The 16,680-nt window shown below is 41.6% G+C and overlaps 1 protein-coding gene across 8 annotated transcripts in view; it reads left to right on the plus strand.

Annotated features, from left to right (window-relative positions):
• LOC134909493 (uncharacterized) overlaps positions 1–14,106 on the plus strand; it is a 37,985-nt gene extending 23,879 nt beyond the window's left edge. For 2 of the 8 annotated variants that reach the window (XM_063916418.1, XM_063916422.1), the window contains exons 2-5: positions 2,904–3,053; positions 12,417–12,476; positions 12,552–12,764; positions 13,379–14,106. In XM_063916418.1, the coding sequence (XP_063772488.1) occupies positions 2,972–3,053; positions 12,417–12,476; positions 12,552–12,764; positions 13,379–14,058 (1,035 nt within the window). In that variant the 5' untranslated portion in view covers positions 2,904–2,971 and the 3' untranslated portion in view covers positions 14,059–14,106. Of the gene's footprint in view, positions 1–902; positions 1,108–1,576; positions 1,768–2,903; positions 3,054–9,692; positions 9,782–12,416; positions 12,477–12,551; positions 12,765–13,378 lie in introns of all 8 variants that reach the window. The other 6 variants (XM_063916421.1, XM_063916420.1, XR_010175951.1 and 3 more) reach the window with 6 other exon arrangements.
• Positions 14,107–16,680: the final 2,574 nt, after the last annotated feature.

Consider the following 16,680-nt stretch of genomic DNA (forward strand, 5'->3'; position numbering starts at 1 on the left):
ACATGGAGGCCACACACACTACTGAGCCTCATTTTGACTTGTTTTAAGGACATTACATCAAAGTTGGATCAGCCTGTAGTGTGTTTTTCCACTTTAATTTTGAGTGTGACTCCAAATCCAGACCTCCATGGGTTAATAAATTTGATTTTCATTGATAATTTTTGTGTGATTTTGTTGTCAGCACATTCAACTATGTAAAGAACAAAGTATTTAATGAGAATATTTCATTCATTCAGATCTAGGATGTTATTTTAGTGTTCCCTTTATTTTTTTGAGCAGTGTATATACGTATAAATAAATATATATATGTCCCTCCAATGCCCGGCATGAGTGTGTGTATGTATGTATATATATATATATATATATATATATATATATATATATACAGCAAAAGACTGTGGCACTGTCTGTGTGTATATATATATATATATATATATATATATAGCAGTAGGCAGCAGACAGCTGAAGTTGCATCAACGTTTCAGGCGATCTTTATTGGCGCCTTTCGTCAAGACTGTGGCACTCCAAGACTTGAAAAAATAGTTTACTGGTTCACATCCACAAACATGCCTATAGCATGCTTGTCTCTCTGCTTATGTCTGCATTTTCCCTAATTATGTTCCCATTTTTTCCTTTTCCTCTGTATATCTGCTCCTCATCGGTTCTATTATACATATACCGGGCCACGATTGCTGGTAGTTTGCCCTCTCACACCCACGATCTAGCACAGAAGGCCTTTTTCTGTGCTTATAATTACCCCAGCTGAGCCCTGTTCGTTTCAGTGGGCAATGCAATAAGGTATACTCCGTGGGTATGCACTAATTGTCAAGTGTTATTTCCTGTTATTTTCTGTTATTCTCTCTTTATTTTTCTAATGTGATGCTTGTATCCCCCCCACACAGCTTGCCCCGTGGAGGGCCGGGGAGATCACTCAGCGGCAAAGTATCGGCACCATGACAACCTGACAGCGTCGCTGTACGGGGGTTGCCTGGTGACCGGGACGGAAGCCGGCTGACGTCACCGGAAGTGACGCTCCGCCAGCAGCTGAAGACGGAGGCGCCCGCCGGACCCGGCTCTCCCGCGACAAGATGACCCCTGCCTATTTAGGTAAGATGTCAGTGTCTGTTTGTGTTTATCACGATTTCCTTATTTTCTTATGCCTGCCTTGACAACGGTACTTGGGGCACCGAAACGTTGGCTGCTATAGGCATGTTTGTGAATGTGAACCAGTAAACTATTTTTTCAAGTCTTGGAGTGCCACAGTCTTGACGAAAGGCGCCAATAAAGAGCGCCTGAAACGTTGATGCAACTTCAGCTGTCTGCTGCCTACTGCTATATATATATATATATATATATATATATATATATATATATATATATACACACACACAGACAGTGCTCGAAGTAGGCCGGCATACCGGCACTACGAGCACTGACATTGAAGACCCCTGCTGCTGCAATTTTTTCCAATTTGGCGCTATTCACACGCCAATTGGAGCTCTTGAATGGCAGCAGACATAGGAGCAGTGCCGAAGGCCGTCAACCAGAGCCTCCTTGCCTGCATCTCTGCCCACAGCCTTCTCCATGCCGCAGGCACCCACAGTCGCCTCCTCTGCACTGCCACAGCACAGGGCCTCCTCATCCACCGCACCGCCACCCACAGCCTCCTCCACGCCTCCGCTGCCCACAGCCGCCTCCGCCGCCCACAGCCTTTTCATCCTCCGCACCAGCGACCACAGCCTCCTCCACACTGCCGCTGCTTATTAGGTAATCTCATAACCTGCTGCCTTTCTCTCTCCCTAGTCCCTACTGTATGTCCTTGATGTCCCCCTCTTTTAGTCACTCTCCCTGTCCCTGCTGTCACTCTCCCTGTCCTTGCTCTAAGTTTCCCTGTCCCTATGTACCTGCTGTCACCCTCCCTGTCCCTATGTCCCTGCTATCACTCTCCCTGTCCCTATGTCACTGTCCCTGCTGTCACTCTCCCTGTCCCTGCTGTCACTTTCCCTGTCCCTATGTACCTGCTGTCACTTTCCCTGTCCTTATGTACCTGCTGTCACTTTCCCTGTCCCTATGCCCATGCTGTCACTCTCCCTGTCCCTGAATTTTCAGTGTGGCATAATGTGAATTTTGTCTCATTCATTGTGAATTTCGGTTTACACTGTGTGGCTTAATGTGAATAAACAAGTAGTCTATAAATCTAGTATACAGACATATCTTACTTGAAACAATCCTGTTGTACATGATAACAAAAGGCTACCATGGATTAATCAATTTAATACTCACTGTATGGGAATTAACAAAGTTATTAAAAAGCATTGGCATATTGTAAAATCTGACTCCCCCGTACCATTTTCTGATACTAATATTATGCCCTGCTACAGCAGGGGATGAAATTTAAGAGATTTTTTGGTTAAAACCGATATTGGCAACCCTATAGGTGATAAAAACCCACACATTTTTTATCGAACAAAAAGAATAGGTGTTTTAAGTGTGGATGTACAACATGCACCTTTTTGATTGCAGGTGATACATTTTTTCATCCTCATACTGGTAAAAAATATCTGATTAGACATCACCTTACATGGAATTCTACCTGTGTAGTATACCAACTTATTTGTCCTTGTGGCCTGTCTTATATAGGTAAGACACAAGTTAAATTTAAGGAACGTACGTCTATGCATCGTTCTAGCATTAGAGCAGCCCTTACATCTGACATTAAAGAGAAGCACAGTGGATACATCGTTTGGGAGTCTTATCCCCACTGGGGATTAAATGAATGTTTGAGCTTTTCTTGCTTTAACTAAGTCTCTTTTTAAGTATTATGTGCTGTTTAAAGAGTATTGTGAATTATACGCTGTTTAATGAACACTGTGAATGCATTGTACTCTCTTCTTTTTATGCAGTTTCTTTTGTATATATGTTGTCATGGTGATGGGATGTGTTTGGTGACGGCCGCTGATGCGGTTACGTCATGTCTACTCTTCACTGCTTCCGGGACAGGACTATGGGTGGGATTCCTGATCCGACCTTGCACCTGGGTGATCGGTATAAAGGTATGACTTTGTCATTTGCTTTTTGATAACCTGATGATAGTGCAATAAAGCACTGAAACGTTGCTTAACTTATTTTTGTCTGCTGACTACTTCTTGAACTGAGTCCCGCACCAACAAATGTATATATTATATACACACACACACACACAAACATGGTTACACGCACCTTCCCTATATCAAATAGGGGGGGGGGGGGGTGCCAGTCACTTACATACACCCCTTCTGTAGTACTCCTGTTCTACAGTGAGAACAGTCGTAACAAGGTTTTTTTTATTATTATTTTGCGTGTTCTCACAATCAGTCTTTTTAATAATATTGCAAAAGTGGTGTCCCCATCTGCTGCTGTACAATATATAATAAAGAATGATGGCTTTGCTGCTAATCACTACAGACACTGTCGCTAGCAGCTTGCGCAACATGACACTAACAGGTACACATACTGTATACCATGGAACTGGTGGTGTAAAGATGCCCTTTAAGGAGATGCTCGCACTTGTAGTGTTGTGTATCCTTTCTTACTAAACTGCTACTACAGTACAGGGACTGAACAGAAACTCATACACAACAGGTGTGAAACATCTGGTATGTAGTCTCCGTAGCATAAGAGTTAAGTTTATTACTTAACATAGCCATCACCTCAGGTTTGATTCCAATTAAGGCTCTAAGCAATCTGATTTTGTAATTAATCTTATTTTATCTACTTACATATTTTAATTTTTTTTTAGTTTGCATTGCTCTGCAGATTCCCAATAAAGATGCACTTTCAGTTTTCAATAAAAGGAGAGCAATTCATGTAGGCCACTCACTGCATGCTCCTCACTTTCTGCCCACCTTACTAAAGACATTGGCCCTCATTCCGAGTTGTTCGCTCGCTAGCTACTTTTAGCAGAAATGCAAACAAAGCCGCCGCCCTCTGGGAGTGTATCTTAGCATAGCAGAATTGCTAACAAAAGATTAGCAATTTTGCTATTATTAGCAGAATTGCTAACGAAAGCAATTTCCTTGCAGTTTCTGAGTAGCTCCAGACCTACTCCTAGATTGCGATCACCTCAGTCCGTTTAGTTCCTGGTTTGGCGTCACAAACACGCCCTGCGTTCGGCCAGCCACTCCTCCGTTTCTCCAGCCACTCCTGCGTTTTTACCTGGCACGCCTGCGTTTTTTAGCACACTCCCTGAAAACGGGCAGTTTCTGCCCAGGAACACCCACTTCCTGTCAATCACACTACGATCAGCAGAGCGATTGAAAAGCTTTGTTCGCCCGTGAGTAAAATAGCATAGTTTTGTGTAAAATTGCTTAGCGCGTGCGCCCTGCTGTGCATACGCATGCGCAGTACTGCCAAATTTTAGCCTATTAGCAATTCTACTAATATTAGCAGCGAGCGAACAACTCGGAATGAGGGCCATTGTCTCTAGCAGCTTGTTCAACATAATGCTAATAGGTACACATACTGTATAACACGGGAACTGGTGGTGGTGTAAAGACGCACTTAAGGGATGTTCTGACACTTGTAGTGTTGTGTATCTCTGCCTGCTAAATAGTTAATACAGTACAGGGACTGAATAGAAACTCTAACACAACAAGTGTGAAACATCTTGTTGGTAACCTCCAAAGGTTAGTGGTTAAGGTGAGTGCTTACCATAGCCGTCACCTGGGGTCCGATTCCCATTAAGGCCAGAGGCATTTAGCAATCTGATTTTGTAATCAATATTATTTTATCTACAGTATTTGTATTTTAAATGTAAACCTTTGCATTGTTCTGCACTTCCAGCATTGGCAATCAAGACATTAAATGTTTTTTGTTATACATGTGCATTACTGTAACTGTGTCTACATTCATTATTTTACTGTATACAGAGTTCTTGTTGTTTTAGGCTTTTTACTGAACGTACATCTTCAAGACACACTGTTGTACTGCTCGAATGCTTGAAGCAACTAGCAATCCTCTGTTAACTATTTGCCGAGTTGCTGTAATCTCTTGTTTACAAATTGATACTGAATTTTATAATTTGCTCTGTAATAGTGTCCAGAGTACTTATTACCTTCAATTAACCGACTAATTCTGTTTAACGATATCTGTGTACTAATTTATGCTATATTATGTTCATATAAAACATCAAAGGCTATTAATGTGCTAGCACTCAGTGTCCCTTCGAATCAGGAGGCATTTATTGCAAAAATGCTTCTGCTCAAATGTAACCCTGTTTAATCATTATTTGTTATAACTAGATTATAAATATGCAATTATCAAGGTTACAACACAATGCTGGCAATTTATGAACCTTAAATATTTGTAAACAGATAGCTGTGTCTCCATGTAAAAGCCTTTCATTACTATACCTCCCAACATGACTCTCTCCAGGAGGGCCCGAATGCTCTGCTCCTGGACTTCCCTCTTAGTGTATGATTACCATCACCTGTATGAAACACCTTTCTTATCCATCAACCTGTTCAGCACAGGTGCCGGCAATCATAAATTAAGAGAAAAGTCCAGGAGCAGAGCATTTTGTCCCTCCTGGAGAGGGTTATGTTGGGAGGTATGCGCAATGGAATATGCTGCGCTATATAAGAAACTGTTAATAAATAATAAATAATATACGTGGATTACCTAAGCAAAACCTGTATGATCTAGTACAGTAATTAGAGGAATGGTATATTTATTTGAACATAAAAGCGTCAGAACTGGTCTTCACAAATGGTCAATGGTATTGGTAATAAACTAATACACTGAATACTGTACATGATTATTATTAGGTATAAATTCAGTGGTAGATCATAGTGGTATGCCTTTTAAAAAACCAATCATGCTGATTAATGAGAGTACACTCACAAGATAATTTTAGAAGTGTACCAAAATATTATCTTTACCCAGGAAATGTATCCATATAATTTTTTTTTGTATGTTCAATGTGGTTTTTGATATTTATCTACCCTATGAAAAATGATTTTAATCTATAACTATAAATAAAAAAACAACACACACACGTTAAACTCTTCTCCTGCAAGCTGTTAACCCTGGGAGCACCACCAACAGACTTCATTTGTGGGATCTCCTACAACATTTAAATTAAGTATCTTTGTTTTTAATAACAGAGAAACATGACATATATAACATAACAAAACCAAACCAAAAGAATAAGTGAATTTCATGTGTTAACTTCATCACATCCAAAGTATGTCAAGAGTACAAAGAAGAGCATTATTGGTACAGGGCCATCACAAGAAAGAAAGGTCAGTGTTAGTGATGGAGCATAGATTTCAAGCCAGGATACAAATCTTCTAAACAGGGCATATACCATTACATCAACATATAGAAATAATCAAAATCCTGTATATCAATATATGCTAAAGCCGAACTACATACAGGTATATAAGGAGGCATGTTGGTTGGTTTATGCCAAGAGCAACAAGGAAGTAAATAAAACACAAAATACATAAGTTAAGAGGTGATATCATCAAGGTACCAAGTAGTCTTCCAGAGGCCCTACACCTTATCATATTTCATTAGGCATTTCCGCTTAGCATACATAAAGTGTTCATGGGCAAGTGTGGTATTAACTAAGGCAACCCAAGCAGCAGACTGGAGAGGGTCATGAGCAATCCAGGTACGGGCTATAAAGCCAGTGTAAGAAGGTTGTTGACGTAAAGGCGAAGGTGAGCAGAGAGGGAATCTTACAAATCCATACCAAATATACAGATACATGGGTCCACTAAAGGAACCTGTATACCAGTGTGACGTATAGAGGTTCTTATTTCATCCCAAAAGGCATAGACCCACGTGCAAAGCCATAGCACATGCCAAAAACCAGCAGCCAGAGCAGAACACTTAGGGCAGGTGTCAGGTGGCGATGTTCCAAATTGAAACAGTTTATGGGGAGGAGGGGGAACCAAGGACATGATCCCACTCTTCATCATCAATCGTGCCAAGATCTATACCCATTTAGTACAGAGAGCATTCAAGGCATCCAGCCCAGAGGAGGAGAGGAGGGAGGAATAGAGGACAGAAACTTTTTACGGCAGGGCATGGTATGGGCCAGTGTGTGAACAGGGGAGTCAGAGAGCTGTGGACTAGAAACCCCTCTCCCCTTCTCAAATGGTGCAGACAAAGCATGGCAGAGTTTTAAGTACCGGTAAAAAAAAATGTTTAGGAATACCATAAGTAGAGTACAAGTAATCAAAATTATATATATAAAAAAAAACAACCTGATAGAGTTGACCTAGAGAGGATAACCTAAATGAGTTCCAACCAGAACTACCCCCCAAACTATGGATTTCAGAAAAGATCACATTGTTTCAATTAGGAGAGCAAAGGTCTATAGTGGGATCTCCTAACAACTTCTCAGTAGCCATCCATACTCTCTAGGCCTGTTGTACCAGCGGGGGAAGGGAGAAGAGCAGGATGCGTGCCAGATGGAATTGCAGTGGAGAGAATGTTAGACCTGCCTTATATAGGAGAGCCACCAGAAGATTCCCATATTCCTCAGTGGTAACCCATTCAGTCAATTGTGCCAAATGAGTGGTTAAATAATAGAGATGCATGTCCGATAGGGCCAGACCACCCTCCCTTCTGGATCTACAGAGGATTTTATAAGTGATACGTATCTGTTCTTAGTCCCCATATAAAGGAAGTAATAATTATGGGAAATCACTAGGATTTGGGCGGGACAATCATTTCAACAAAATGTACATGTCCCGCAACTGACAAGGGAAGTTTCTGCCAAATTGGAGTCTTCACACACAGATTAAATTTAAAGAAAATCAGCAGGGGAATGAGAAATTTGTATACTGAGATATTTAAACTGAGTACACCATTTAAGGGGGAAGTCATAGGGGAGGGGTTGCGGTGTAGAGGGAAGTAATGGAAACACCAATGATTTGACCCAATTAATATGAATACCTGAATAACTTAATTAATGTACCAGTTCAAGGAGAGCAGGCAATGAATGAGACATGTCTGTCAAATATTAAAAGCATATTGTCGGCGTATAAGCCAAGTTTTACTTCATGGCCCGCAAAAAGAAACCCCTCTACAGTAATGGAGGCTCTAATAGCACATGCCTAGAGCTCTATAGCGAGAGCAAAGACCAGTGGGGACAGCAGGCACCCCTGTCGAGTCCCCCTCCCCAAAAGAAAGGAGTCAACATTACCCCTTGCGGCCAAACAGGAATTCAGCAACTTAACCCAGGGCATTAAATTAGGGCCTATACCAAATCTCATGAAGACCTCCAAAAGATACATCCATTCCACAGAATAAAAAGCATGGGCAGCGTCCAGAGAAGCAACTATCGTATTGTCCATCTCATCACCTGCCAACTGCAAATACATGAACAGTCGCATAAGATTGATAGCAGTGAATCTGCCCGGCATAAATCCGGTATGATCGGAGTGCACCAATTCAAGCCCCACACCAAGTCAGAGTGCCTAGAGTTTAGCAAGGATTTTAATGGCAGTTGAGAGCAGGGAGACAGGATGATATGTGTCAAGGGAAAGAAAGTACTTAACTGGAATTAACACAACCAACTCCTCTGCCATAGTGAAGGGGGGAGGGGAGGGGGGGGGTACCACCCTCCAACAGGGATTTGAAAATCAACAAAAGTTTTGGGGGCAAAAAAACCTTAGTGTGTTTTTTATAGTTTGATTGGAAGATTATCCACCCCTGGGGCCTTATTACTAGGGAAGGACTTAGTAGCATTTTCCACCTCCTCCAGTGTAATGGGTGTTGCCAAAACTTGCGGACAGTCTGTACTCAATGTGGGCAATACTATCTTATCTGCACCCTAGACCTATATACATCTAATAAGTGAGCATGGAAGGGGTATCAACACATATATATCCAGCAGAATTCTTTATACTATGCACAGTGGTAGGAGATGACTCCTCTTTAGTCAGGTAAGCCAGAAATATACCCGAGCAGTCACTACAACAGTAGGCATAAAGTGAAAGGGGTACTACAACAGTGGCCATAACATATAAGGGGTACTACAACAGTAGGCATAGTGTGTAAGGGGCACTAGAACAGTGGGCATAATGTATAAGGGGCACTAGAACAGTGGGCATAATGTATAAGGGGCACTACAACTGTGCTTTCCCCATGAGACCTCTCCCCCTTAATTTTTTTCAGCATGCGCAAAAATACTTGGGAGGGGATGGGGGTGCCAAAGCATTTATCTGCTTACCCCAAAATGTGGCCTTGGGCAGACCCTATGTACAGTAAATATTTTATCCTGCACAGGAGATAGTATTATGGTCAGGTGAAAAACCAACCAATGTAACCATAAGCTCCTCTGATGGAATCACTGTAATGTAAGTTTGGAGGTGCCCCTGGAATCATAGAACTCTGTTCACAAGTATCAGGTTTCTGGCAATTGCCAAGAAGATTCTTTTTTGAAGCACTCTTATGTATTATGTATCAACTACATGATTATTAATATTAAAAGATAAGTTTTAATCTTTCCTCTCATAAAAGAAGGGGCGGGGGGTCATATCTTGACTCTGAGAACAATTCTATAGTGGTCCACCCCTATACAAATATTAAGTGAATTAGGTGAAGAACATGTATTTAAACTTATCAAAAATTACTATTTAGAAAAAAAAGGAAACAAATTACATTTGTAATTTTATTTTACATTTTTTAATCATCAGAACATCGATCATTACCATCGGAACATCTCGACCATCAGAAACATTATGACCATTGTGGTTATCATTTTAAAAGCCAGGACAGCTACCAGGTACATAGGGGCGGTTGGGGGGTGTTGATTTACACTTCCTTCTATTGTCTGCAGAAGCCGGGTGGGGGTCCTGCCATGCTGACTGATCAGTAGTAGTGATTGGCAGTATGGCAAACACTGGGGGATGGTGTGGGGAGGCAGTGGGACCTTCTGGTCAGATAAAGCAATTGCTAGGGTGGGCGCATCTGATGCGACCATGCCAGGCAAGTGTTTAAGATAAATATAATAATGGCATCACTGTTTACCTCTTAAGACCAAAGATAATAGTGGCATAGTAATTTGCATTTGTATTAATTACCATAATGTAAATCTACTGTAGCAATCAGTCAGCATACTTTTTTAGATAGAATTGGATATACTATACTTCCTTAGTAAACTGAATCATATACTAATTCTGCAACAAATGTAGCAATACTTTGCACAGTACAATATCGCTTTTTGTATCATTCCAATTTGAGATATTGATGCAGCTGCTCTCCTCTCTTTATCCAAAGGAAGGGAGGAGAAAAGTATCTCTGTACCCTCTGTTAATATATTATTGTTGTAACCTTGTCTCACATGTTGCATCGCAAATATAGATGCAATATCAAAAGTGTCACATCACAGCCATACACCTCAGATTTCAATAATCAAAGTACATCTCATCTAGTGTGACACATAGGGGTAAATTTACTAAGATTCGTATTTTCCAGAATCATGTCCAAGTTCAATCACGAATGACATCGACAGTGTAAAATTGCAACTTTTTGAATTGATTACGACTAATTTACTAAGCTGTCGTATTCGTGTTTTTCGTTTCTTCCGATGTCGATGTCATTCGTGCTTTTCTGCTGTAGATTGCGGCCGCGTTTGCTGTTTCGCGGCCGCGTTTATGTGTTTTTTTTACGACTGCGTCACATGTCTGTTACGGCAGTGATTTAGAAATTGCTGCCGCGTTTTTAGTCCTAAGTTTCGTTTTCGTCACGCGGCCGTGATTGGTTGTATTCGTGAAGGAGGAGTGTCTGTGCATATTACTATAAAACCGCCCCAAACACACCGCACCTCGTGGGTTTAGCTAGTGGAGAGGAGAGAGGAAGGTGTATTTGGAGTTGGTGAGTTTGGTGGAGTTTTTGGTGGATTTGGAGAGGAGTTTGGTGATTGTTGAGTGCTGTACTGTGTGTGTAAGTAGTCTTGTCATATTTGTAGTATTGTTTTTTCACAGTTTGTCTACTTTTTTGTCCTTGTTTTTTTTTTACAGTCTTTTGTCATTGTTTGTGAGTGAGTGAGTGAGTGAGTGAGTGAGTGAGTGAGTGAGTGAGTGAGCGTGTGTGTTGGCTGTGTGGTGTGTAGTAGTAGGAGTAGTGGAGGAGTGTGTTTTGTGTTTTGATTTTTCAGTGTTTTTTGTCGTTTGTCATGTCAGACTCAGAGGTCAGTGTGGTGGCGGAGGTTAGTGAGGTGGAGGCTGGTAGTGAGGTGGAGGCTGGTAGTGAGGTGGAGGCTGGTAGTGAGGTGGAGGCTGTTAGTGAGGTGGAGGGGGGTAGTGAGAGGGAGGAGGTTAGTGAGGAGGAGGAGGAGGGGGTGCCTGTTGCTGTATTTTCCAGTGATAGTGATGGTGTTGTGGCTCCGCAGCCACGCACCACTACCAAGACTGGCAGGAATATTAAGTTCAGCTATGCTGAAAACATGGCTTTGGTGCGTGAGCTGATGAAGCACCATCGCCAATTGTTTGGTCAGGATGCTGGCAAGGTGTCCTCCCGCAGGAAGTCTGTCCTGTGGGGGCAAGTAATACTTGCCGTGAATAGTGAGGGTGTGGTGAGGCGGACTGAGGACACGTGCCGCAAGAGGTTTTATGATATAAAGCGGCGTGTCAAGGCCAAGATGGCCAAAGAGGCCAAATCTGCACGAAAAACCGGAGGTGGCCCCCCTTTCCGGGCCACCTATCGGGACTGGGAGGAGCCTGTGCGGGCATTGATTCCTGCCGAAGTGGTGTCTGCTACTCATGTCCGGGATTCGGACCGACCCACGCAGGATGGTAAGTTTGATTTGTTAGATTTTTATTTAAATGTCCTCTAAATGTTGTAAATGTCATTTTTAAAGGATAAAGGATGCATAAATTGTGTTTCACATATTTCAGGCCTATGCACCCTTAAGGTGTGTTTGTGTTTCGAATTTGCTTTTTTCACCGTGCATTGGCTGTTTGGTAAATTTAATATTGCGCTAAAACATGTGCTCGCCAACATCATTTTTAATAAATAACAGACATTTGTTTAAAATTTGGCCACACACGTGCATTTTTTTAATAAAATATTTTTTGCGATATTGCTTGGACATCTGTGTTGTATGCTTATTTTATAAATAATTTTAGATTTATTTACTTCTGAAAAACGGTGCAATTATTCCAATATTACATTTTTCAAACATTTGCAAGTAGTCAATCTCTGCAATATCTGAGGCATAATTCTCAAATGTAACAGATTTATTGTGTGCAACATCATGTACATTTGGATATACAACACAAAATAATGAAGCTTGAAGCTCTTAATCAGAAATTATTTGTTTATCCAATACCTAATAGATGGTTACAGTACACTAAGGCTTTGCAGTTATAATTTTTACACAAAGCATGGTAATAATGTTTGGTCCACTTTTTCAACAGTCCCACAGACCAGCCGGCCAGACAGGCCTCAGACAAGTCAGGATGAGGCTGGGATTGCAGGTAAGACTTCACTGTAGTCACATATTCTGAAAACACATAGAAGTACAAAATATTAATGTTTATATTTTCACATAGGTTCTGCTTCTGGAAGCCGACCTCCTGTAAGGCGCCCATCACAGGGCTCGGGCCACTTACCCAGGAGGCCAAGTAAGACACGGCGTCTTGGCACGGAATCTGCGGCTCCATCATCCCCACCCAGGCGACGCATTTCGGCAGTGTCACCCCAGCCACCACTGGCACTATTGGCGAGTTCGCAGAGTGATGAGCCCCGATCACCTCAGTTATCTGGTGAGTAAAAACAGAAATTAAACACATAGGCAATAATATACACAGTACAGTTAATATGTTGTTAGTTGGTTTTGAGATTACATGTTTTCCAGAACAAGCAATGTGATGTTACGTCTTCTATTGCTAAAGGTGAAAATGTTTTTTTTTAAAAGGTCTTAGTGGATGATCTCGCCAACATCATTTTTAATAAATAACAGACATTTGTTTAAAATTTGGCCACACACGTGCACATTAAAATAAAATACCAATAAAATTCCCAAACAAAAACAGCATCCACAACATTATATTGTTCACACATCTCCCCTGTCCAGTATGTAGATGGCTTACTGGCTCCGCTCATCTGGACTATCCAGGTAAGTAGTCTATATCGTGGTCAGGGGAGGTGATATAACACTGTAATGCTGTGGAGGGGAGGTAGTTAGGTGTGGATTATGCAAATCTGTCTATGTGGCCGCCTGTGTTGGTATATATGTTTTTGAACAAAAAAAACATTATAAGTTTTGAAAAACAACGCCAAAAACTATACAAATGGAGTATTATGAATGTAGTAATGTGTAGAAGTAGCCTTTAAACAAATTGACAAATAAACATTGCATGTTGGCCACCCCATACAGAGCCCAGCTTGATGGCCGACGTGGACCAGCAGGGACAAGACCAACAGGCAACCATCACACTGCAACTTACACCTGTTGACCCAAGCCAGCCAATACAGCTGCAGGATATCCCCCAAGCCTCCATCAGTCCACAACTGGCACAAGCTCCGCCCCCAACCCAAATACCAGATGACTTTTGGGCCAGTTGGACAAGCCAACAGGCCCAAAGCAATGCCAGCCTGACCGCACATACACAACACCTTGCCAGTCTGCCCCATCATCTACCGCGCATTAGTCGCAACTCGGGCAGACTGATTGTACAAGTAGGGCGAATGGCAACCTCAATGGAGCAAATAAGGGCTGACAACAGCCAAATGCTTGCTCATTTAACGCGCATCATAAATGAGCAACAGCGCCATCAGCAGGCACTCGTTCAGCTCATTCAGCACAACCAGGTTGTGAATGAGTCCTTATCCCGGATTGTAGCCAGCCACACTGCAACCAACACTCAACTGATTGCAAGCATTAATAATTTGAGCAGCAATATTACATTGATGGGAGCTCACCAAGTAACCTCCAGCTCGGGGACCACGACCCCTATCCAAACGCCAGTAACCTCCCCTGTTCGGCGTTCCTCCAGAGCACGTGCCAGTGAGCCAGCACAAAGCACAGCACCCAGCACACACAAGCGGAAAAAATAACCCCAATGTGATTTGCAAAATAAAAATTTGTATTTGACAAACACACAACTTCCTGTGTCCGTCTCAAACATTGTCGAAGCTGCTCTGTATGTATGTATGTTTTTCATGGGTAATGACTGAAAATGTATTTTTAGCATAAACTAAGTACAATGTACACACCACTATAAACAACAAACAGTAAGTTACAAAACACACAATAGAAAGTAGTGCAAAGTGTTTAGTCAAGGATAATTACAGCCTACTAAAACTGACCTGAAAAATAGCGCAGGATCACTTCTTGCCGTACCTGCCTCCCTACATATGTACTCACACTGTCACCAGATGGGTCTAACTCCTCTGCTTGCTGACTGCTTTCTCCCTCATCATGTGCCAGATGTTGGTTTAAACACAGATTATGGAGAAAACAGCAGCAGAACACAATTCTAGTCACCTTTGAGGGACTATACAACAAAAGGCCTGCAGATTTATCCAGACACCGAAACCGTGACTTCAGCACACCAAAACATCTTTCTATCACATTCCGCGTAGCCTTATGTGCATGATTGTAACTGTGTTCAGCAGGAGAATCAGGTTGGGACAATGGAGTAAGGAGCCAAGAGTAGCAGCCGTAACCCCCATCACCTGAAAAACAGATATAGTCAACATTAGGACATATGTTAGATTATTCTTTCACCTAATCAAAACTCGAGTTTGTGGTTAAAAGACATACACACAAAACATTTTAAACATACCCAACAGCCAGCCATCAGGCATTTGTCCGTCCTCAAATTTATCGAAGAGCGATGACTGACTGAGGATGAAGGAGTCATGGCAGCCACCAGGGTAACCTGCAACAACACTCATAATTTTTATGTTTGCATCACAGACCACCTGGACATTAGTTGATTGTGCCAGATGCCTATTAGTATATATATATATTGGCGGCCCTTAGGTGATCTCAGCTGAACGTGTGTGCAATCTATGGCCCCCAGCACATTGGGCATGCCAGCAAGCTCATAGAAAGCTACCCTGACAGCACTCCACTCCGACTCCTCGGTAGGGAAGCAGATTGAGGCATTAATGTGTGGCTCCAACACATCCAAAACCTGAGTGGACATTAAACAAGCTAAGGTGAGTGTCATGTTAGGTATTCTCTACAATACTGTGTTGTTTGTACTTACAGAAGCAACACTTAGACATAACCGCCTATGTATTTTTAGACTCACCTGATTCAAATATCTGGAAAAGGTGGGCTGTGAGATACCAATGACGTCGCCTGCCACAGCCTGGAAGCTCCCAGTAGCCATAAAGTGTAACACAGCCAGGAGTTTGTGTAGGCCTGAGACAGAGCGAGAGCGTGCTGTCTCAGGGTCTATGCCCAGTTTGACAAGGTCATACAGGTGGAAAATGTTGGTTCTATTTAGGCGGAACATCTGTATGACCCTATCATCGGACAATGCATTTAAGTTTAAACGCCCTCTAAAAAAACGAGGCTGGCGTAGCCTCCGCGGTACCTGGACAACCTGTTGACCATGTTCACTTACCTGGGCCTGATTCCTGGAAGCCTCATGGAGCAGTCTAAGGTATCCCACAGCAAACCAAAAATCATTGGCACACACCACAGCCGCCATTTCAGAGTGAGAGAAGTTCAAAATGTGCCTGGAACACTTTTATAGGGCCAAACATTCAGGTGTGAGTAATGGATAATTGAGTACACATGTGAACACGGTTTTCAAATGCTGGCGCGTTTTTTTTTAGGAAAAAAATACGATGTGTAATTTTTCGCGGCCGCGAATGCATTTTCACGGCAGCAATTACAATTACGAATGGATAGTAAATGACCGAGATTCATATCTAAACAGGCGTAATTTGACCGATGGTGTATTCATTCGTAATTTTTTACTTGGACTTGCAAAAAAATACGAATGCCCTCATCTCTGCCGTGATTAGTGTTTAGTAAATTACCGAGATGACACTTTGCTGAAAAAACGGCATCTCGGTCAAAATCGGGAGCTTAGTAAATTTACCCCATAAATGGCAGTGCTTTTTGAAAAAAAATGATATGACATAAGGAGGTTGGATGCTTATTTACAGGAAGATCAAATCAGTGTCAAGTTACATACTGTACAGTATATCTGTACAATATTAATAATGAAATTCAAATACCCTCTATTGCAGCAGAATATGTGGTTCACCTCACATAGCCATATGGTAAAAAAAAGTTTGATACCTCGGTTTTAAATGGCATCGAGAATATAACCATTTTTAATCTCAGAATAGTGCAGGAAATATACGTAAAATTTGAAATTTTCAAAATGCACCTGCTTATTCGTAGCATATACCATCTATATAAATGTCATTTAAACACAAATTTATTAACATATCAAAGCAGATAGAAAGTACATTGATATGCATAGTAAAAGTAGTAAAATACATATAAAAATAATAATAATAATAATAATAATCATCATCATAATGTTACTTATATAGTATTTTCCTCCTAATTGGACTCAAAGTGCTTTACATTTGCCTTTTACATCTCAAACTACTGTACAGAACAAGCTTAACTGTAGATATTAGTGAGATGCTTGAGTAAATAGGTAAGTCTTTAGTCTATTTTTGAAGGATTCTAGAGTGGAGGCT

Source organism: Pseudophryne corroboree, chromosome 4 (assembly GCF_028390025.1).
Source record: "Pseudophryne corroboree isolate aPseCor3 chromosome 4, aPseCor3.hap2, whole genome shotgun sequence".
Classification (NCBI taxonomy): Eukaryota; Metazoa; Chordata; class Amphibia; order Anura; family Myobatrachidae; genus Pseudophryne; species Pseudophryne corroboree.